This window comes from Saccopteryx bilineata, chromosome X (genome assembly GCF_036850765.1).
Source record: "Saccopteryx bilineata isolate mSacBil1 chromosome X, mSacBil1_pri_phased_curated, whole genome shotgun sequence".
Classification (NCBI taxonomy): Eukaryota; Metazoa; Chordata; class Mammalia; order Chiroptera; family Emballonuridae; genus Saccopteryx; species Saccopteryx bilineata.
The window spans coordinates 87291372-87315876 of record NC_089502.1 but is presented as its reverse complement, the minus strand read 5'-3'; the positions used below and the strand labels follow the sequence as shown (position 1 = coordinate 87315876).

Sequence of the window (24505 nt, the reverse complement as noted above, 5' to 3'; positions counted from 1 at the left end):
AGGCTGTGATCATGGCCACCTAAATATATGTCCTCTATGACAGATGAGCAGACATTTGTAAACTCAGGTAAATCTATTTTACACATTTTATTTTGTTTCATTTGTTTTCTGTGTTGTAGACATGAAGTAAGAGATCTGCTGATTCATTTATATATGGGGGAAACTCTCCTCCCCATAAATCTCCCTGGCAGTATAGAATGAGGTTCTAAAATTTTAATGTCCAGACTTTGGATTCTGGAAAAATGGAGAAGTACTTTTGCCATTTTCTCCCTCAGTAAAACTAAAACCTCTCAACTTTATATATATAACAAACTTAGAATGACAATGAAAGGTAGGAATAAAAAGTTAGACTGGATAGGAAACATGGAACCCGAGGAACAACACGGAGGTGAATTCTCTTAGTTTTCTTCCTGCTTCAAAGATCCCAGACATGGACCTGAAGAAGTCTATAACCCAAAATGCCAGTGGGCACAGATAAAAAGACCCCAGCAAAAGCCTGTTCTCGCCGGTTGGCTCGGTGGTAGAGCGTCGGCCTGGCGTGCAGAAGTCCCAGGTTCGATTCCCGGCCAGGGCACACAGGAGAAGCGCCCATCTGCTTCTCCACCCCTCCCCTTCTCCTTCCTCTCTGTCTCTCTTCCCCTCCCACAGCAAGGCTCCATTGGAGTAAAGATGGCCCGGGCGCTAGGGATGGCTCCTTGCCCTTGCCCCAGGCACTAGAGTGGCTCTGGTCGCAACAGAGCGACACCCCGGAGGGGCAGAGCATCGCCCCCTGGTGGGCAGAGCATCGCCCCCTGGTGGGTGTGCCAGGTGGATCCCGGTCCAGCGCATGCGGGAGTCTGTCTGTCTCTCCACATTTCCAGCTTCAGAAAAATACAAAAAAAAAAAAAAAAAAAAAAAAAAAAAGCCTGTTCTCTTTAGATAAAGGAATAAGAAAGGAGCAATCTGTCAAGACAAAATCTTTTATACAAGAACTGCTCTAATCCAGCTAAACACCACAGAAAAAAGTATGGTCTCGGCAGACGTTCGCTTCTGTCTCCGCTGCTGTGTGCTTGCCGGGCCTCTCGCTGCTGCTGAATTGCCAAAATGTCGCTTTCTAACAAGCTGACTCTGGACAAGCTGGACGTGAAGGGGAAGCGGGTCATCATGAGAGTGGACTTCAATGTTCCCATGAAGAATAACCAGATAACAAACAACCAGAGGATCAAGGCTGCCATCCCAAGCATCAAATTCTGCTTGGACAATGGAGCCAAGTCAGTTGTTCTTATGAGCCACCTGGGCCGGCCTGATGGTGTCCCCATGCCTAACAAGTACTCCTTGGAGCCTGTTGCCGCAGAACTGAAATCCCTGCTGGGCAAGGACGTGCTGTTCCTGAAGGACTGTGTGGGCCCTGACGTGGAGAAGGCCTGCGCTGACCCCACCCCTGGGTCTGTCATCCTGCTGGAGAACCTTCGCTTTCATGTGGAGGAAGAAGGGAAGGGAAAAGATGCTTCCGGGAACAAGATTAAAGCCGAGCCAGCTAAAATAGAGGCGTTCCGGGCCTCACTTTCCAAGCTAGGGGATGTGTACGTCAATGACGCCTTCGGCACTGCTCACCGCGCCCACAGCTCTATGGTGGGAGTCAGTCTGCCACAGAAAGCTGGAGGCTTTCTGATGAAGAAGGAGCTGAACTACTTTGCCAAGGCCCTGGAGAGCCCGGAGCGACCTTTTCTTGCCATCCTGGGTGGAGCTAAAGTTGCGGACAAGATCCAGCTGATCAATAACATGCTGGACAAAGTCAACGAGATGATTATTGGTGGTGGAATGGCTTTTACCTTCCTTAAGGTGCTCAACAACATGGAGATTGGCACTTCTCTGTTTGACGAAGAGGGAGCCAAGATCGTCAAAGACCTGATGTCCAAGGCTGAGAAGAATGGCGTGAAGATTACCTTGCCAGTTGACTTTGTCACTGCTGACAAGTTTGATGAGAATGCCAAGACTGGCCAAGCCACTGTGGCCTCTGGCATACCCGCTGGCTGGATGGGCTTGGACTGTGGTCCTGAGAGCAGCAAGAAGTACGCCGAGGCAGTGGCCAGGGCCAAGCAGATTGTGTGGAATGGGCCTGTGGGTGTGTTTGAGTGGGAAGCTTTTGCCCGAGGGACCAAGGCCCTCATGGATGACGTAGTGAAAGCTACTTCCAGGGGCTGCATCACCATCATAGGTGGTGGAGACACTGCCACTTGCTGCGCCAAGTGGAACACGGAAGATAAAGTCAGCCACGTGAGCACCGGGGGCAGCGCCAGCTTAGAGCTCCTGGAAGGTAAAGTCCTTCCTGGGGTGGATGCGCTCAGCAATGTTTAGTGCTTTCCCTGCCTTTCGGTTCCTGTGCACATCCCCTAAGCCAACCTAGTGCTTTCCACATCTCTACTTGGGATTAGCTAAAATCGTCCTTCTGTGTCAGGATTTAGCTAGTGGCCAAGAGATGCAGCCCAGGAACACATAAACTGTTCCTCTCAGCCCATCTGTACCTGCACCCTGGACTTGCCTACGTTTATCAGCATCCCTTTTGAATTTCTTAGTGACTAAACCATTGTGCATTCTAGCGTGCATATATTTATATTTTGCCTGTTAAAAGAAAGTAAGCTGTTAGCTTCTCTTCCTAAAGTCACTTATTCTGATTAGCTTTGTCATTGTTTCGTTACCAAGCATGAAAACAAGATGAAATTCCAATTGTTGGGAAGGAGGGAGACCAAGCTGGTGATCTATCAAATAAATAATAAAAGTATTCATTGAAAAAAAAAAAAAAAAAAAAGTATGGTCTCCTCAGTTCTGTCAGAAAAAGCAAAAAGGGGCCTAGACTCCACCTCCACTTGACAGTAATAATTCATCTCTCCCTGTCCCACTAGGATGGTATCAGATTAAGCCTAACAGAAAGTCAGGTAATGAGTCCACATCCCATCCTTGCCAAAGTCAATGGAGATCACATGGGAAACAATAACGAGATACTTCTATCCATCCCAGCCACGGTGACCTCAGTGGAAGCTTAGTGGGGAGCTGAAACTATCACCACTGATCCACAGTAATGAGGACCCCAAACCTACCTGGTGTTCATGAAGGCTAAGTGGAGAACCTGGTCTCCTATAACCACATGGCAGAAATGAGATGATGTCTCCCCCTTCCCTGCTGGAGCATTGTCAGAGGAAGCCAGCTAAAAGAAAAGGTCTAAATAGTGCTGAAGTAACAGAATCATACCCAATGAAAATGTGCTTCAGATATGGAAGGGGAATCGATACATTCTCAGATGAAGAAAAAAATAAGAAATTTGTTAAGAACAGACTTCTAACAGAATGGTTAAAAAAAAAAGATCTCTAAACAAAAAAAGAAATGATGAAAGAATTATGGAGATCATGAAGGAAAAAAGAACAATGAAAAAATAAAAAATATGAGTGAATATAATCAACTTTTCTTCTTCTAAATTATCTTTAATGCTTAAAGTAGCAATTGTAACATTGCATGTTGTGATTCTATGTGTATATTAAAGAAATATATAAAACAATTCCATTATAAACAGAAGAGGGTAAAGGAGTAGAAAGAGAGGAAATATTTTTATACCACACTGGAACTGATAACATGGTAACATGGTACACTGTCATAAATGTATAAACAATGTAAAACCTAGAACAACCACTAAAAATGGTATACTAAAAAATACACACAGAAACACTATACATAAATCATCAAATGGAATTCTAAAGAATGTTCATGTAAGGCACAGTAAATCAGGAAAAAAATAGAGAAAGAAAAATAGAGAATAAATAAAAAATAAAAATGGGGCTCTGGCTAGATGGTAGAATGTTGGTCTGGTGTATGGATGTCCTGTGTTTGATTCCTGGTCAGGGCATACAGGAAAAGCCACCATTGGCTTCTCTACCCCTACCCCTTCTCTCTTTCTCTCTCTTTTCTCCTCCCACAGCCAAAGCTTGAGCACATCAGCCCTGGGTGCTGAGGATGGCTCCATGGAGGCACCGTGAAGCCTCCTCTTCAGGTGCTAAAATTAGCTGGGTTATGAGCATGGTTCCAGATGGGCAGATCATTGGCCCCAGACACGTTGCCGGGTAGATCCCAGTCAGGGCGCATGCAGGAGTCCATCTGTTTACCCTTCTCTCACTTGGAAAAGAAGGGGAAAATAAATAAGTTGTCAGAATTTGGCACTAACTTATCAATATTTACATTAAGTAAAAATCATCTAATTATGCCAATTAAAACAGAGAGATTGTCAAAGTAGATAATAAAATGACTCAACTACATGCTATCTGCAGTTGTTCATCTCAAATATAATGATATGTGCAGGTTGAAAGTAAAAGGATGGAAAAAGATGTATCATACAAATGTTAATAAAAATAGCAGTATTGGCTTTTAGTAATATTAGATAAAGTAAACTTCAGGGCAAAGACATTATCAGGGACACAGAAGGGTACTACACAATGATAAAAGAGTGAACACACCAAGAAGACACAGTAATCCTAAATATGCATGCACCAAACAAAAGAGCTACATGATACATGAAGCAAAAAATAAAATAATTGAAAGGAGAAATAGAAAAATCTGTATTTTTGGTGGAAATTTCAACATCCTCTCAACAATCAATAGAAAAATTAGACAGGAAATTAGCAAAATACAGAAAAACTCAACAACACCATAATCTAATAGGATCTAATTAGCATTTATAGAGCACTCAACCACAAATAAAAAACAGTAAAAGTTACATTATTTTTAAGTACCCAAGGAAAATATACCAAAATAGACTTATTCTAGACTATGAAACAATCTATAAAAATTTTTTAAATTAAAATACATGGTGTTTTCTCTGACTATCATGGAATCAAATTAAGAATATCAGAAAGACAACAGGAAAATCTCTAAACAGTTGAAAACTAAACAGCACACTTTAAAAAAAATTCACAAGTTAAAGAGCAGGTTTTAAAAGAATTTTAAATAACACAATGACTAGACTTATATGTTTTATGAAGTACAATGATCACTTTATAAGACATATGTCTAATCACTATGTAGTACTCCTGAAATTACTATAATATTATAGGTCAACTATAATTATAAATTAAAAACGTAAGTTAAAAACAAAAAGAAAAATATATTGAACTAAATGAAAATAAAATATATCCAAACTTCTAGGGTACTTGTAAAGCTAGGCTGGTAAGGAAATTTATAGCACTAAATGCTTACAAGAGAAATGAGAAAAACCCTAACATCAGTAATATAAGTTATCACTTAAGAATCCAAGAAAATAATACAGTTAAATAAACCCAAAGCAAACAGGAGAGTATTAAAAAGAAACAACCAAATATTGTTATTGAAATAATATTGAAAACAGAAAAAATAAAAGTGAAACCTAACTGAAAAAAGATAGTTCTCTAACAAAATAAACTTTAAAAAGCTTCCAGCAAGACTGATAAAAAAGGAAGATACAAATTACCAATATTGGAATAAAAAAGGGAATTACTACTGACCTTGTAGATATGTAAAAGATAGTAAGAGAATACTAAAAACAACTCTACATACATAAATTTGGAAATTAGATGAAATAGACCACTTAGTCTAAAAGCTCAAACTATCAAAATTCACCCAATATGAAATAACTTTCTGACCAGGCGGTGGCGCAGTGGATAGAGCGTCGGACTGGGATGTGGAAATAACTTTACTAGCTTTACTTATAATTAGTAGAGTACTTAATTTCATAACCTTTAAAAAACACTTCAAAAAATAAAAACTCCAAGAAATGATGATTTTGTTAGAGAATTATATCAATTCTATAAAAAAGAATTAGCACCAATCTTATGTAATCTCTTTAGGAAACAAAAGAGGAAGGAATACTTCCCAGCTCCCTGTGTTACTGACAGCAAAGACAAAGACTTTACAAAAAACAAAAACAAACAAACAAACAAAACTACAACCCAATACTTCTCATGCATATAGACACAAAAATCCTTAACAAAATTTTAATAATTTGTGAGAAGAATTATACACTCACTGTGATCAAGTTGGGTTTATTCTAGGGATGAAAAGCTGATTCACTATTCAAAAGTCAACCCACATTATCCACCATACTAACAGGCAAAAAGAATAACAATCATTTAATCATCTCAAAACAATATTGGAAAGGGAGAAATAAGTTGGAAGATTGACACTTTCCAATTTAAAAATTTAGTATAAAGCTACAGTAATCAAAACAATGTAGTACTAGCATAAAGAGAAACGTATATGCCAATGGAATTGATTTGAGAATCCAGATATAAACCCATAAGTCTGTGGCCAACTGACATTTAAAAAAGGTGTCAAGACTAGTCAGTGAATGATAGGATAATTTCTTTAACAATTGGTGCTGGAACAAATGTAGAGTCACAAGCAAAAGAATGAAGTTGGACCCCTGACTACATACTATATACAAAAATGAACTCAAAATGTATTAACAACCTGAATGTAGGAGCTAAAAAAATAAACTGTGTAGAAGAAAAACATAAAGAAAAATCTTCATCACATTGGATTTAGCAATGTCTTCTTAGATATGACACCAAAAGCATAAGCAACAAAAAATAGATAAATTGGAGTTGATCAAATTAAAACGTTTGTGCATCAAAGGACATTATCAAGAAAGTGAAAAGACAATCTACAGAATAGGAGAAAACATCTGCAAATCATATATTTGATAAGGACCTGCTATCCAGAATATATTAATAGCTCTTACAACTCAACAATACAAAGACAAACCAAACAGTTAAGAAATGGACAAAAGGCTTGAATAGACATTTCTCCAAGAAGATATACTTATGGCCAACAAGCATGTGAAAATATGCTCAGTATCATTTGGTGTTGGGGAAATGCAAATCAAAACCATGGCATACCACTTTCCCCAAAGCAAATTACAAGTGTTGACAAGAATTTGTTGAAATTTAAGAGTCTCATGCTCTACCGACTGAGCTAGCCGGGTGACCGCGAATTTGTTGAAATTTAAATGTTTATACATTACTGGTAGTAATAAAAAATGTTCCACCTGCTGTGGAAAACAGTTTTACGGTTACTCAGAAAGTTATCACCTGACCCTGCAATTGCACACTCAAAAGAATTGAAAATAGGTACTCAAATACTTCTACACAAATGTTCATAGCAGCATTATTCATGATAACCAAAAGGTGGAAATTACCCAAATGTCCATCATTGTATAAATGGATAAACAAATTTTGGTATATCTATACAATGGACATATAAAGGAGTGAAGTACTTGTACATGTTACAATATGGTTAATCTTGACAATATTATGCTAAGTGAAAGAAAAAGGTCAGATATTGTATGATTTCATTTATATGAAATGTCTAAAATAGGTAAATCCAGAAACAGAAAGCAGATTAGTGGTTACCACGGCCTAGGGGGAAGGGAGAATGAAAATAGCTGCTTAATGAATATGAAAATTTATTTTGGGGTGATGAAGTATTTAAGAACTAGACAGAGGTGATTTTTTAAAAAAATATTTTCCACTGACTTGAGAGAGAGTGATGGAGGAAAGGAGAGAGGGGATGAGGGGGAGGGGGGAGGGAGGGAAGGAGAGAGAGAGAGAGAGAGAGAGAGAGAGAGAGAGAAGTATTATCTTATTGCTCCATTTAGTTGTGTACTCACTGAGTACTTCTGGTACATGCTCTGACCAAGGATTAAACCCACAACCTTAGCATGATGTGAGGACATTATCCACTGGTGATGGTTTAATACATTATACATTGCAAATGTATTAAGTGACACTGTCTTATGCAAATTTCACTTCATAAAAAGAGTTACACAACAAATACTGGCTACCATAGGAGAAACTGGATCACTCATGCATTGCTTGTGGGAATAAAAAATGGTAAAACCTTCTGAAAAACTATTTGGCAATTTCTTTACAAATTAAACATACAACTATTATATGATCCAGAAATTGCACTCCTGGTTGTTTACCCCAGAGGAATGAAGACTTGTGATTATATAAAAATTTGCAAATAAATGTTTATAGTAGCTTTATTCATAATAGCCCCAAACTAGGAACAACCCAGAAATCCTTTAATGAATGAATGGTTAAACAAACTGATACATGTATATGGAATACTACTTGGCAATAAAAACATATGATTGTTGATATAAACAATGATCTGGATAAACCTGCAGAGAATTATGCTGAGTGAGAAAAGCCAATCCCCATATTTTACATAGCATTCTCGAAATGACAAAACTATAGAAATAGACTAATTAATGGCTGCCAAATATTAAGGAGGGGGTGGTTGTGGGAAAGAAGTAGATGTGTTCATAAAAAGCATAATATGGGCCCTGGCCGGTTGGCTCAGCGGTAGAGCGTCGGCCTGGAGTGTGGGGGACCCGTGTTCGATTCCCGGCCAGGGCACATAGGAGAAGGGCCCATTTGCTTCTCCACCCCCACCCCCTCCTTCCTCTCTGTCTCTCTCTTCCCTTCCCGCAGCCAAGGCTCCATTGGAGCAAAGATGGCCCGGGCGCTGGGGATGGCTCCTTGGCTTCTGCCCCAGGCACTAGAGTGGCTCTGGTCGCAGCAGAGCAATGCCCCGGAGGGGCAGAGCATCGCCCCCTGGTGGGCAGAGCGTTGCCCCTGGTGGGCGTGCCGGGTGGATCCCGGTTGGGCGCATGCGGGAGTCTGTCTGACTGTCTCTCCCCGTTTCCAGCTTCAGAAAAATACAAAAAAAAAAACAAAAAAAAAAAACAAAACAAAAAAAACCATAATATGAGGAACACACATGGTGGTAGAAATGTTCTGAACCTTGATTGAACCAATGTCAGCATCTTGGTTGTGATACTGCACTATACTTTTGCAAGATGTTATCATTAGGGGGAACTGGCTAAAGAGTACATGGGATCTATTTTCATTATTTCTTACAATTTCATGTGAATCTACAATTATTCCAGAACAAAGTATTATTATCATTTGACACGGAAAAAGCACTTCACAAAATTCATCACCATTTATGATAAAAACTCTCAGAAAACCAGGAACAGAAGGGACCTTCCTCAATTTGATAAAGGACATCTATAATAAACTTACAACTAACATCACACTTATTGATTAAGACTGAATTGTATCCCTTCGAGATTGGTAATAAGGCAAGGATGTTTGGTCTCTTTAAGGCTTGTATCATATTAATATGTTGTACACCTTAAACTTATACAATATTGTATGTCAAATATATCTCCATTAAAACAACAAAATATAGTACTGGAAGTTCTAGTTAATCCATTAAAGCAAGAAAATAAAATAAAAAGCATTCAATTTTAGGAAAAAATAAGTAAAACTGTATTTGAAGCTGACATGAACTTTTACATAAAATTCTTAAATTTACAAAGTGACTCCTAGAACTAAGTAAGTTTACGAAGGTCTTAAGATACAAGATTAACATATAAAATTCAATTGCATTTATATATATGAGCAAAGAACACATGAATACCAGAATTAAAAATTCAATACCATTAACTATTGCTCAAATAATTATTCAAAAAATAGGTTAAAATCAAGCAAGATATACAGAATTTGTATCTTGAAAAGTACACAACATTGCTGAAAGATATCAAAGATCTAAATGAATGGAGAGATATTCCATTTTTATAGATTGAAAGACCCGGCATAATAAAAAGTGTCAATTAGCCTGACCAGGCGGTGGTGCATTAGATGGAGAGTCAGACTGGGATGTGGAGGACCCAGGTTTGAAACCCCAAGGTCCCCGGGCTTGAGCGTGGGCTCATCTGGTTTGAGCAAGGCTCACCAATTTGAGCCCAAGGTCGCTGGCTTGAGCAAGTGGTCACTCACTCTGCTGTAGCCACCCCCCCCCCCCCGCCGTCAAGGCACATATGAGAAAGTAATCAGTGAACAACTAAGGTGCCGCAGTGAAGAACTGATATTTTTCATTTCTCTCCCTTCCTGTCTGTCTGTCCCTATCTGTCCCTCTGTCTGTCTCTGTCTGTTACAAAAAAACGTCAATTGTTCCCAAATTGATATATATATTTAACCAATTCCTATCAAAATCCAACATCCCAGAAAGATTTTTATAGATATAAACAGATTTCTGACTGAGTGTTTTGACTTTGGGTGATGGGCACATAATGCAATGAATAGTTCACATGCTATGGAGATGCATACCTGAAACCTATGTATTCTTATGGACCAATGTCACCTCATTAAATAATTTTTTTTAAATATAAGTGAGAGGGAGATAGACAAATTTCTACATGTACCCCAACTGAGATCCACCCAGTGACACCCATCTGAGGCCAATGCTCTGCCCATCTCGGGCTGATGCTTACAACCAACCTATTTTTAGCTCCTGAGGCAGAGGCTCCACAGAGCTATTCTTCAGTGCCCGGGCCAATGCACTCGAATCAATGGAGCCATGACTGCAGGAGGGGAAGACAAAAGGGGAGTGGAGAAGAAGGTAGTCGCTTCTATGTGCCTTGACCAGAAATACAACCTGATACTTCTACATGGCCAGGTTGATGCTCTACCAGTGAGTCAATCGGCCAGGGCCTAAATTCAATATCTAAATGAACATATTTATAAGTTTTATTAACTTATATGAAAAGGTAAAGGAAATAAAAGAGTTGAAACAATTTTTAAAAAATAATCAGTTAAAGTGGAACAAATATAGCCTGACCCAGCAGTGGCACAATGGATAGAGCCTTGGCTTAGGATGCAGAGACCCAGGTTCAAAACCCCGAGGTCGCTGGCTTAAGCATGGGCTCATCTAACTTGGGTGTGGGCTCACCAGCTTGAGCATGGGGTCACTGGCTTGAGTGCAGGATCATAGACATGACCCCATGGTCACTGGCTTGACAAGCCCAAAGGTCGATGGCTTGAGCCCACAGTTACTAGATTGAGCAATGAGTCATTGGCTCAGCTGGAGCCCCCTGGTCAAGGCACATATGAGAAAGCAATCAATGAACTACGGTTGTTTAGTTCTTTGCCACAACAAAGAACTGATGTTTCTCATCTATCTCCCTTCCTGACTTTCTGTCCCTATCTGTCCCTCTCTCACTAATAAAATAAAATTAAATAAAATTAAAAATTAAAAATATATCTCCTTGGTTTCATTACTTAGCACATGAACACATTTACCAAGATTGTGTGGTATTGGCAAAAGGACAGCCATATCGATAACTGGCACATAACAGAGAACCCAGAAACAGACCCACACATATATGCCCAACTAATAACTTTTAAATTAAAAAAAATTTCAATTACAGTTGACATAGCATATTATAGTGTTAGGTATACAGCATAGTGTTAGACATCTATATAACTTATGAAGTGGTCCCTCCACCCCCAATATGTCTAGTACCCACCTGGCACCATACCTAGTTATTACAATATTATTCGTTGTATTCCCTATGCTGTACTTTACATCCCTGCGACTATGTTGTAACTGCCAATTTATACTTCTTAATCCCTTCACATTTTTCACCCAGCTACCTAACCTCCATCTCATCTGGCAACCATTAATTTAGTTCTCTGTATCTATGAGTCTGTTTCTGTTTTATTTACTTAAGATTCAATAAAGACAGTCTCTTCAAAAACTGGTATTGGGAAAATGGGACAGATATCCAGTCATCCATTGATTGGAATATTTAATCCATTTATATTTAAAGTAAACATTGGTAGGTATATAGTTATAGTCATTTTATTAATTGTTTTCTGATTGTTTTTGTAGTTCTTCTGTTCCTTATTCTCTTGCTTTCTTCTCTTGTATATTAGTGGTTTTCTGTTGTGTTGTGTTTGGATTCCCTTCTCTTTATTTTTTTTTATATCTCCTATAGATTTTTGGTTTGTGGTCACCATGTGCTTCATATATACTAACTTATGTTTATAGCTGTCATATTTTAAGTTGATGGTTATTTAAGTTCAAACACATTCTAAAATCACTATCATTTTTACTTACCCCTACCATGTTTATGTTTTTGTCATAATTTTAGCTTCTATTGTGTGTGTGTTTATATGGATTCCTTACTTTAATGATATAATTATATATGATCTTTCCACTTTTGCCCTTATTTCCATTGATTTTAGAGAGAGAGGAAGAAGGAGAGAGAGAGGGAGAGAGGGAGAGAAGGAGAGAGGGAGAGAGGGAGAGAGGGAGGGAGAGAGGGAGAGAGGAAGAGAGAGAGAGAGAGAGAGAGAGTTGTTCTACTAATGCATGCATTCACTGGGTGATTATTGTATGTGTCCTGACCAGAAATTGAACCCAAAACCTTGGCATATCAGGATGATGCTCTAACCAACAGAGTTGTCCAGCCAGGACCTATGTTTGCCATTTATCTTTTGTACTAGCTTTAGTGTTTGTTGGTCCACTGCTTTTATTAAGTATTTGCCTTTGTCAACAAAATTTTTTTCTTTTTGATATTTTCTTATTCATATTGTTAAAGTTTTCATTTCTCTTGAAAGAAGTCCCTTTAACATTTCATTTGATATTGTCTTGGTAGTGATGAATTCCTTCTGCTTTTTCTTGTCTGAGGAGCTCTTTATCTTTCCTTTGATTTTAAATGATAGTCTTGATGGGTAGAGTTGTAGGTCACTGCTATATATCACTTTGAATATTTCATGCCAATCTCTTCTAGCCTGCAAAGTTTATGTTGAGAAATCAGCTGAAGGTATTATGAGAGCTCCATGGTAGGTAACCAACTGCTCTTCTCTTGTTGCTTGTAATATTCTCTCTTTGTCTTTAACTTTGGTATTTTAATTATAATGTGTCTTGGTATGGGCATCTTTGGGTTCATCTTGTTTGTTACTCTCTGCCCTTCCTAGATTTGTATGTCTATTTCCTTCACCATGTTAAGGAAGTTTTCAGTTATTATTTCTTCAAATAGGTTTTCAATCCCTTGTTCTTTATTCTCTTTCTGGTACCCTTACGATGTGACTATTGTTACACTTGATGTTGTCCCACAGGTCACTTAAATAATACTGATTATTTAAATTCTTTTTTTTTTTTTTTTGCTGTTCTAATTTGGTGTTTTCTGCTACATTGTCTTCCAAATTGCTGATTTGATACTCTGCTTCTTCTAATCTGATTTTGATTCTATCTATGTAATCTTCACTTCAGTTATGATATTATTTCTGACTAGTTCTTTTTTATGTTTTCTATCTCAATTTTTATATTTTCTACCTCTTTGTTGAAATTTTCACTGAGATCATCTCTCTGTTCCCTATGTTCACTGAACTCCCCTGTAACCAATAATTTGAAGTCTGCATCTGGAAAATTGCTTTCTTTCATCTGGTTTAGTTCTTTTTCTGAACTTTTATTCTGTTCTTTCCTTTGGTATATGTTTCTTTGTCTCCTCATTTTGGCTGTCTCCTTGTGTCGTTTCCATGTATTAGGTAGATCTACTGTGTCTCCCAGTCTTGGCAGTCTGATCTTAGTAATCTATTTATATAGTAGGTTTCTGAGTAAGCAGTGGCACAGTTTCCCTGTTCACTTGAAGCAGGTACTCCAGTGGTATTCCTTGTGTCAGTTGTAGTTGAGCCTTAATTACTGTTGGCACATAAGTGGCTCGGATTGACCATATGACTGACTGGCTATGAGGACTGGTCATAAGTATAGTAGAAAAAGCTGTTGTACAGGGGCTGACCCCATGGAGCGAGACTTGCTCTAGTGAGGCTGTAGTGCCAGCTAAGTCTACCTCTAAGGGTTGTCATTTGTGTCACTAATTGAGTCGTGCTCTGGTGTGGTCTGACGCCTGCCACCAGGTATGTTATTTCCAGGTCCTCTTTGGTGGCACTCTGGTGCAGGCCAAGTTCAGCTACTGTGTCTGGCTCAGGGCCAACTGATAAGAGCTACAAAATGATCTGTGGTTGGTAGTTGCCTGTGCTGGGTGTTGAGACACCTAGGAGTGGTTATGTTGTAAATCAAAGTTGATTGCCATAAGTATTGGGTTTGGGGTCGCTTAGTAAGAGGTACAGGGCACACCCAGGTCAGCCACTGGGGTTTGTGGACATGTGAGAAACTTTAGGAAAGTCTACTGCACAGGCAAAGGCTAAAATAGGCCCAAATGATTTTTGACAAAAATATAAAAGCAATTCAGTGCAGAAATAATAACATTTTTAACACATGGTTCTGGAGCAACTGAATACCTACAGACCAAAAAAAAATAGAAACTCAACCTCAACCACAAACATTAACTCAAAATGGACCTTAGAATTAAATGTAAGACATAAATGTATACAAGTTTTAGAAAAAGTAGGAAAAAAATCTTTGGGATGTAGGCAAAATGTTTTTTCTTAAACTTGACACCAAAAGCATAACCCATAAAAGGAAATATTGAAAAACTAAACCTTATTAAAGGTAAAATCTTCTGCTCTGTGAAAAACCCTGTGAACAGAATGAAAAACAAGCTACTGGAGAAATATCTGTAAACCTTATATCTGCAAAAGAATTATTATCTAGAATATACAAAGAATCTTAAAACTCAACAGTAGGAAAACAAACTATCCAATTAGAAAATGGGCAAAAGACATGAAAATATATTTCACTGAAGAGTTTCTACAGATGACAAATAAGCACATACAAAGATGTCCAATATCATCAACCATTAGAGATTTGTAAATTAAAACTACAATGAGAGACCACTACACACTTATCAGAATAGCTAAAATTAAAAAAAAAAAGTGACAACACCAGAAGGTGGTGAGAATGTGGAGAAACTATATCATGCATACATTGCTGATGGTAACAGAAAATTGTGCAGCCACTCTGTAGAACTGTTTGGCAATTTTTTCTAAAAGTAAACATAACTATTGTGTGACCCAGGAATTGCACTCTAAGGCATTTATCCCAGAGAAATGAAAAATTATGTTCATACAAAAACCTGTAGCAGTATCAATTTTCTAGTTTGGATATTGTACAACTGTTATATAAGATGTAATCATCAGGAGCCTCTTTGTACTATGTTTGTAACCTCCCACGAGTCTATAATTATTTCAAAATAAGAAGCTAATTGCTATTCAGAGAAGATTTCAGAGTCCAGATCCTGCAGGACACTAATTGTTCTTATTGTTTCTGGAACATGTCCTAAGTAGCATTCATTTTTTTTAAAGTAATTTACAGAAGTTTGTACAAAATTTTTTATTCTTTAAAAAACATTTCCTATCCAAATGTTTCTTGAGTATTTCAGGGTTCAACCCCAAAGCCTAAACATCCCATGAGGACAAAATGACATATCATATACAACACACCTAAATAAAAATGGGAAAAAAGTGACCTCATTTACCACTTAGGCCATCTCTAACTCACTGGCCCAACATCGCTAACCTTGTGGGAGATGGAGACTCAAATATCATTTCATGGCTGGCAACAAAAAAACTATCAAGATCAAACAAGTTACATATTCAGTCCTAAAGATAAAAAGGTCAAAAAACAAAAACACACCACTTTAGCTTTAAAAGACTCCACTCCACTGATATCATGCACTGCCTCTTTGTGGCCCTCAGCAGCCAACTTAAAGGGGACAGGGGATAGAAGTGTCGAGAACTTCCTTAACAAAGGCCCAATTCTCTGCTCTGAAGTAGCAGCCTAATGGCTCACCACCACTTCACCACACTTATGTACCACCTGAGCCCAGGGAAATGGAACTCTGCCAGAGGAGGGAATATCGGCAAGAGATCTCCACCTTTGATTCAAGTCAGAAGAGGTCCCCATCCTCAGCACACCAGCCTTTGTCCATGAATCTGGGAGTCAGAAACAGCCCTTGGGCAGAACTTTCTGTCCACAACAGAGGTACACCAACTTTCTGCTCCAGAGGCTTGCTTGGGCTCCTGCTTCTTTAGCAATGTCCATGAGCACCTGTCCACAAAGCTTATGTCCTCCATAAAAAGAATCCACCCTCCTGACAGTGTTTCTCACCAAAGTATAATGCAGGGTTGTAGGTGAGACCCAAAGCCATCTGTCACACACACTATTGATTCAGCTTCTTAAATCCATGTGAATTCAACTTTCAATTTTGTCCTATATACATGCTGGTTTCAGTAAACAGAAAAAAAAATGTCCCCATCCTGAAGTAAACCAATGCTCCAGGGAGATGTGTTGTGTGGCTGTGGAACCTCTGCACATGGGAAGAGGGGGAGGAGCATACTCAAATTTCAGGTTCAGCGAAGAGGCCTGTGGACAGGCTCTTTTTCCCCTTTAGGCTTTAAGTGCATGCACATCTGGGATCCCCTACCACCACACCCAGAGAAAAACATCTGGGTAATACCTTCTAGGTGTTATCAGCCTGAGCACTGAAGGCACCCCCATACCTCTGCAGTTCTTACTGGCTGGCTCACCCCTCACATGCTAGCCAAGGCCTCTAATACTGACCTCTTGCTTCCCAGACCCATGGACTCTGCAAGATTCCTGATATCCATCTCAAAGTGCCAGTTGGGGCCAGCTCTGCCTTGTTGCTACCTGAGTCCAGGCATGACAGAGGAAAGAAATAGAAATCCAATCAGAAGAACTTGGAAAAAGGAAGTACGAAGGGAATATGAGGATATTGATTGATGAACCCTACTGCAATCTTCTTTAAAAGAACAAAGCAGTCCTAGTTTCCTGTTCCCAAAGCTTACTAAATTAGTCAGAGGACAAATGAACTAAAGTGCAGAGACAACTTGGACTTCATATGGAATGGTCAAAAGCAGAGGTGAATTAAGGTCAGTTGAGGCCCTGGGTGCAGAAGAAAATATTGGGCCTCTTAAAAAAAAAAGAGAGACAGGGAAAATAAAAATACACGTTAATCATATTTTTAAATAAATAAAAAATATTATGTACTATTAATGTTAAAATTGCACGTATGAAACCAAACTTGGTGTCATTAGAAAAAAATGTAAAGTTGGTGTTTTGTGGGGCCCTTCAGAAGTCGGGGCTCAGGGCTCGTGCCTGGTATCCCTGTTGTTAAATCGCCTATGGTCAAAAGGTAAGCTGCCTGGTGGAGCCATGTTGGTTGCATATTTCTTAGCTGCACCTGGCATACCTGAGTGCATTCTTCATCCTCACTGCTTCTTCCTCTGTGCTCCCTGGATGGGATGAGAGGGATGAGAGGGAGGAGAGAGGCGCAATGATGTCCCAGTCTGAATATCTGGGTTGTTGGGCAGATTTTTGGTCAGGATAGAAGACATTCAATGTTATAGCTTCATTTTCAAGGGATAAATTTACCCCCAAAACATAAAAAAAGCCAAAAGACTACTGTGTTTCAAATAGGCTTGAAGAAGAATGGGATCCAGCTAGTTGACTGGAGGTAATGTTGATGGGAAAATCATTCAAATCTGTCTTCAAACATGTACATTGGTGTTTTTGGGTTAAACTGCATCTTCTCATCCATAGGTAAAGTCCTATCCTCCAGTATTTCAGAATGTGGCTGTATTTAAAACTAGGATCATTACAGATGTAACTGGTTAAGATGAGGTCGCACTGGAGTAGGGTGGGCTCCTAATTTGTTATAACTAGTGTCCTTATGAAAAGGGGAATAAACACAAACATGTACACAGAGGGAATGCCATGTGAAGACAGGAATTAGCTGTTAGAAGTCAAAGAACTAAAAACACTACAAGAAAGGAGGGAACAAATCCTTCCATGGCACCTTCAGAGGAAGTGCACCCTTGCTGACACCTTGATCTCAGACTTCTACCTTCTAGCACTGTGAGAAAATAAGTGTGTTTTGCTATCCAGTCTGGTGGAACTTTGTTTGTTATGCCAGCTTTAACAGACTAATGTTGTGGACTGTAAATGGCAAAAAGCCCTTGTAGATTTGAGGCTTAGCAAAAGGCTAAGTTCTCCCCCCTCCATATTCATATTTGGCTATGATACTGAGTATTTTCACCCAGTCTATTTGCTTCATTGGGTTGCTGGAAGCAATATACATGGCCCTTCCTCTGACTTTTTGTTTGTTTCAGATGTTGGTAGATTTTACTAATGTATCCTGTTTTTGCCTTGGGAGAGTTCCTGTCTTAGCCTTGGATGTGCAACTTTGTATCAAGGTCCTTGATTTGCATATAGCTATATAATAAAGGAAACTGGACCCGACCTGTGGTGGCATAGTGGATAAATCGTCGACCCGGAATGCTGAGGTTGCCAGTTCAAAACCCTGGGTTTGCCTGGTCAAGGCACATATGGGAGTTGATGCTTCCTGCTCCTCCCCACTTTCTCTCTCTCTCTCTCTCTCTCTCCTCTCTAAAATGAATAAATAAACTTAAAGAAAATAAAGCGGACTGGGGCTATGGGGCACTTGGATACTGCCAGGCATTTTGAAGAGTCCTCCCAGTCCCATCGTTTTTGTTTTGTTAAGTGTGTTTCCTTAATTCTGCACTGTTATTAGGAGCTGCACTGGTCCGTAGCAGACTAATACACTGGGGATAAAATATAAAAATATTTCTACAGGAAAAATGCAGATACCAGTGAAGACTGGTCTGTGTCCAGAACAGAGTGCATTCATTGGTTACTCTAAGTTTCTGAGCTTACTTTCTCTCCTATGGTAAAGCTTCATCTCTTGGTAGGATGACTAGAGCATTCTGAGCCAAGACAGTCTGGCTCTTGGGACTTAAATAACACCCACCAGTTTGGGACTTTTACTGTTATGCTCACCCCACTTGCCTGAAGCCAAATATCATCCTATCCCAGAAAACTCTGAACCAGAGAATCTTACACATGTTTTTGTCATGGAAAATGCTTTACAAACTGTTGTAGACACAACTGTAGTGTGGGGGCCATGTGGAAATGGGAAGTAAACAATGGGAAAGAGAAACCTCTAATCAAGATTCATACGGCTAGGTGACTGGCTGCATACATACCAGGAAGCTAAGGCCACTCTTACCTCTAGACTTCCAGCCTGGACACTGGGAAGAAGAGAGAGGAGCTGCTAATAGGAAGAGAATACTGCCTGAAGAATAGATCTATTAACTCACTAGCATTAACCATGGCCATTTTGGACTCTAATCACAGATCACTCTGCTTTAAAAAGGATGGGTTAACTGTTACTATCTGCCACTAACTATCTTGGTGTTAAGTTGGGCATGAGTCAAGTAGAATGCCCTGGTTTAGCAGGAGTCAGACCTGGGAGAGGCAGGTAAGAGCCCAGGTTGAAAGAGGCATGTCAAGGATTAAGAAAGTGGACTTCTAGATGTCAGTCAAGTCCAGGCTTTGGAGCCCAATGACAGGCCCTGAAGCAGGAAGGCTGGCTTCTCCATTATGAGTTATGGGGCTCTGGGAAAACTACTTAACCATAAAGATTCAGTGTTCTCATATGTAAAACACAAAGTTCTATAGAGAAATATAACTACCATTGGGTGATTACTATAAACAGGACATCTTGTTTGGAATTTACATAAAATCTTTTTACTGGCTCTCTCCAACATTCCTACAAGATACAAATGAAGAACTCCCTTTCTGCTCCCATCACTCTTGGCAAAAAGTACCTGTCTAGCATGTGGCTCCACCTCTAGCCAATGAGTTGTATGAGGGAGGAAGCATGTCTTATGTCTGTCTGCACCTTCATAGTATTCAGGGTCCACAGCAAGATCAGGAACAATCTGCTGAGTGTATCTGCAGAGTGGTGTCAAGACTGAATGTAGAACTGGAATAAAAGCTTTTGAACGAGTCTCTAAGCCTAGAGTCTTGATGATGTGGTGTACTGGATACCATGTGCCCTTAAGAATACACAGAACATTGTTCAATAATTCTGTGCACATGAAAGGACTGTTTTGGTCCCCCTGAACAAAAATTATTTCAAAATATATCAAAGACCTAAATATAAGATCTGAAACAATAAATTACATGGAAGAAAATGTAGGTAGTAAACTTATATACCTTGGCCATAGAGAAGAATTTATGAATTTCATCCCAAAAGCAAGGGAAGTAAAGGCAAAATAAATAAATGGTACTATAACAAATTAAAAAGCTTCTGCACAGCAAAAGAAACCAACAACATAACAAATGGGCAGCCAATCAAATGGTAGATGATATTTACCAACAACATCTTTGATAAGAGGTTAGTACCCAAATATATAAAGAACTCACAAAGGTCTGCAATGAACAATCAAACAATCCAATTAAAAACTGGGGAGAGGACCTTGTAGGTGGAGCACAGAGCACATTCCTAGCAGCTGCGGCTGATGCAATGCTGTGAGAATACTCCAGCTCCAAGAAGCTTCCTGGGTGTACCAAAGAAGGAAGCTCGCCTGCTATAAGGAAGTGACTTAGCACCAACCACACAGCTCCCTGATCTTTTCAGCCACTGGCTTTGAGGAACATGCTGTAACACCCTATAGGCTGAACCTGTGTATATAGCTTACTTCCTGAATAAAGTGGATCTGAATCACTGAACCTGGTCCCTGGAGTCGGGTCTCTGCGTCTCCGTCATCCTTACCCCCGGCAGGACTTGTCCACAGGACCTGAACAAGCAGTCCTCCCAAGAATACACACAAATGGCCAACAGATATATTAAAAGATGCTCATCATCATTAGCTATTAGAGAAATGCAAATCAAAACTACAGTAAGATACCACCTCACACTTGTTAGATTGACTGCTATCGACAAGACAGGTAATAACAAGTGTTGAAGAGGCTGTGGAGAAAAATGAACACTCATTCACTGCTTGTGGGAATGGAGACTGGTACAGCCATTATGGAAGAAGGTACGGTGGATCTCAAGCAATTAAGAATAGAACTACCATATGACCCAGCAATCCCTCTACTGGGTATATACTCCAAAAACTTGAAAACACTGGTGCCTAAAGACACATGCTCTGTCATGTTCATTGAAGCATTGTTCACAGTGGCCAAGCCATGGAAACAACCAAAGTGCCCCTTTATAGAGGATTGGATAAAGATGTTGTGGTACATATATACAATGGAATACTGCTCAGCCATAAGAAATGATAACCTATCATCATTTATGACAATTGGATGGACCTTGAGAACATTATAATAAGTGAAACAACTAAATCAGAAAAAGTCAAGAACTACATGATTTCATAGATAGGTGGGATATAAAAATAAGACTCATAAAAGTGAACTAGTTACCAGGGGGAGAGAATTGAGGGGATGGAAGAGTGACGGAAAATGATTTGACTTTTGGTGATAAGCACACAACACAATCAACAGTTCAAATGTTATAGAAATGTTTAACTGAAACCTATATACTCTTATTCATCAAGTCACCCCATTAAATTTAATTTTCTAAATAAAAAATTTAAAAAAAGCTATAGAAGCTAAATTGCCCTGGACGGATAGCTCAGTTGGTTAGAGCATCATACTGAGGTGCAGAGGAACAGATTAATGTTCCTCTCTCTTCCCCCCCACCCATTCCTTTCTCTCTAAGATCAATAAAAAAATTACAAACCTTAACTTTAAAAAAAATAAAAATAAAATAAAAGCTATAGAAGTTTTTTTAAAAAGAAAGAAGACTGTTTTGGGATTATGCAAAAGCTTCAGGGTATAAATCATAGCCTTGTGTTAATACATATATCAGTATTTTAAAACACCACTTTTAGTTTTTAAAGTTAACTTTAAAAAGCTCACAGTGAGCCTGACGAGGCAGTGGCGCAGTGGAAAGAACATCAAACAAGGATGCGGAGGACCCAGGTGTGAGACCCCGAGGTTGCCAGCTTGAGCACAGGCTCATCTGGTTTGAGCAAAGCTCACCAGCTTGGACCCAAGGTCGCTGGCTTGAGCAGGGGTTACTCGGTCTGCTCAAGGCCCATGGTCAGGGCACATATGAGAAAGTAATCAATAAACAACTAAGGTGTTGCAACAAAAAACTGATGATTGATGCTTCTCATCTCTCTCCGTTCCTGTCTGTCCCTATCTGTCCCTCTCTCCGACTCTCTGTTTCTGTAAAAACAATAAATAAATAAAAATAAATAAATTAATTAAAAGAATAAAAAAGCTTACAGTGAGCCTGATCAGGAGGCGGTGCAGTGGATAGAGCATCGGACTGGGAAGCAGAGGACCCAGTTTCAAAACCCCGAGGTCACCAGCTTGAGCACAGGCCCATCTGGCTTGTGCACAGGGTCTCTGGCTTGAGCACAGGGTCACCGTTTGAGCCCAATGGTCACTGGCCTGAAGCCCAAGGTCTCTGGCTTGAGCCCTAGGTTACTGGCTTGAGCAAGTGGTCACTCACTCTGCTTTAGCCCTCCAAGTCAAAGCACATATGAGAAAGCAATCATTGCAACTAAAATGCTGCAGTAAAGAATCGATTCTTCTCATCTCTCTCCCTTCCTGTCTGTATGTCTCTATCTGTCCCTCTCTATCTCTGTCCCCCTCCAAAAGCCCACAGTGATGTGGAAAAACTGGAACCTCCATATATTGCTGATAGAAGTGTAAAATGGTACAGTCACTCTGGAAAACAGTTTGTTAATTCCTGAACAAGATAAAAGTAAAGTAGCTATATGATCCAGCAATTCAACTCCTGGGTATATATTCAAAAATTTTTAAATATGTCTACACAAAATCTTGCACACAAATGCTCATAGCAGCATCTTTATAATGGATAGAAATAACTGAAATGTCCATCAACTGGTGAATGGATATGCAAATGTGATATATCTATACAATGGAAAATTACTCAGCTAGACCAAGGACTGAGGTGTTAACCCATGCTGCAACATGGATGAACCTTGAAATAATTATGCTGTGTGAAAAATCCCAGGCAAAAAGGGCCACATATTTCAAGTTCCATTTATATGAAATGTCCATAAGAGACAAGTCCACGGAGACAGAAAGTGGCTTTGTGGTGCCTAGGGTTGTGAGGAGGGAGAGAATGTGGAGTGACTACTAATAGATACAGTGTTTCATTTGAGAGTAATGAAAATATTTTCAGATTGTGGCAATGGTTCCATATCTCTGAATACAGTAAACACAACAAATTGTACATTTTCAAATAATGAGTTGTATGGTATATGAATTATATACTAATTAAGTTTTTTATGAAGCTCAAATTGTTATCACTCCTTAATCTAACTTGGAGTTTTAGAAATATATTCCTTTTAGAGAATGGATGAAGCAAAATCTTTTCAGATTTTGGAGGAAAATCAAGTTTAATCCTTCTTTCTGGTCCCTGCCCACCACTCAGTGTGGCCCTAAAGTTTTACACATGAGCAAGGTATTTTGTTTTTCTTTTTCCCTCGAAATTATTTTTAAAAACTATGCTGTTTGCTGTTTCTAGACTTACCATACAAGAATAAGGAAATGCGGAGCCAGCTACTTGGGAGGAAAAAAGGTGGAAATGGTTTGGTTCTGTAGCTATTTCAGCAGTTAATAGCTTCAGAGTGTAGAAATAGCTTGTAAACATGTGCCACTTGGACCCATGCCAGCCCTAACAGCAGGCTGAAGCCAGAAAATAAAGGTTTGCAAATCACTTTTAGCTAGTGATCTAGGAGAAGCAGTGGGTGGAGCATGAGAGCCTGAGAGACCTGGGTTCACTTCCATCTTAAATCACTTGACCTCTTTGAGTCTCACTTTCCTCATCTGCAAAATAGAGTCGATCCCATTTGCTCTTTTTGCCTCACTTGTACTGTGTGAGGGTCAGATGAGAATTTGAACCTGAAAGCTCCGGGATAGAGGTGCAGGGGTAGGGACACCCTTGTCTGCATTGAAGAAAATTGAGCCAGAAACTTAGCTGAATGGAAGCAGTCACTTTTCTGTCCTCCCACTCCTTTATAATAAAGCTTGCTTAGACTCCTGGAATGTTAATATTGGGAAGGAAAACTGAAAATTATAAGGTAACCCCTTTCTTGTACAGATAAAGAAATCGAGGCAGACTTGTCCAGGTAGAGCTGACACTAAAAGTCAAGTTCATTGAATCCCAATAGGGGCACAACTGCAGAGAGCTGGACTGAAGACAGGCACGTGATCTAATATTCCCTCAGGTTCACATTCCAAAAAGGACTGGGCAGAAGAAGTCTAATAAATCCCCAAGGTAGCCTCCCAAGTTATCTGGTGACCCTGCCTTTCTTCAAAGAAGTGCCAGAAACATTGAAGTTGCAGCCTCTCCCTGCCAATGCTGAGGAGCTGGGCACTTCACTCTTTATGTTTCACTTTCTTTCAATATACTAAAGAGTTTGGCTGGGAGGACCCTATACAGCTTGCCAGCTGGCACCAGTTCTGCATCAACTTTCCTCCATGGTCATCCACCTATTATGATTTGCCAGCCAGAGCAGACAGACTTCATTTCAGAAGCTGCTGAAGAGAACCTAGACTGACTCCAGATTCCTAGTGGGGCTGGGGATCCCTCTTTCTACATTAAAGACTTGTGACTACCCTACCCCGGCTTCTAAAGATGGCAATATGGGAGATCAGAGCCCTGGGTCATTAATTAAGGTAATACTCAAGAATTCTGCCTCACTTTCAGAGCCCAAAGTGCTCTAAAAAGAATGTTGGAAGAAACAAGACCACAGCTAGGAGAGAATGTGGGCAGTTGTCACTGGGCATTGCAAGGAGATGTTCTCTTAGGCCTGCA

The 24505-nt window shown here is 39.6% G+C and overlaps 2 protein-coding genes across 8 annotated transcripts in view; one reads left to right on the top strand and one right to left on the bottom strand.

Moving 5' to 3' along the window:
* The window catches only part of MAMLD1 (mastermind like domain containing 1), a 168090-nt gene that overhangs the window by 65591 nt on the left and 77994 nt on the right, over positions 1–24505 (bottom strand). The window lies entirely within an intron of this gene.
* On the top strand, positions 1021–2530 carry LOC136317188 (phosphoglycerate kinase 1-like). Its single transcript, XM_066249806.1, has one exon. It carries the CDS (start codon positions 1084–1086, stop codon positions 2335–2337), a length of 1254 nt encoding a protein of 417 aa, XP_066105903.1. The 5' UTR covers positions 1021–1083; the 3' UTR covers positions 2338–2530.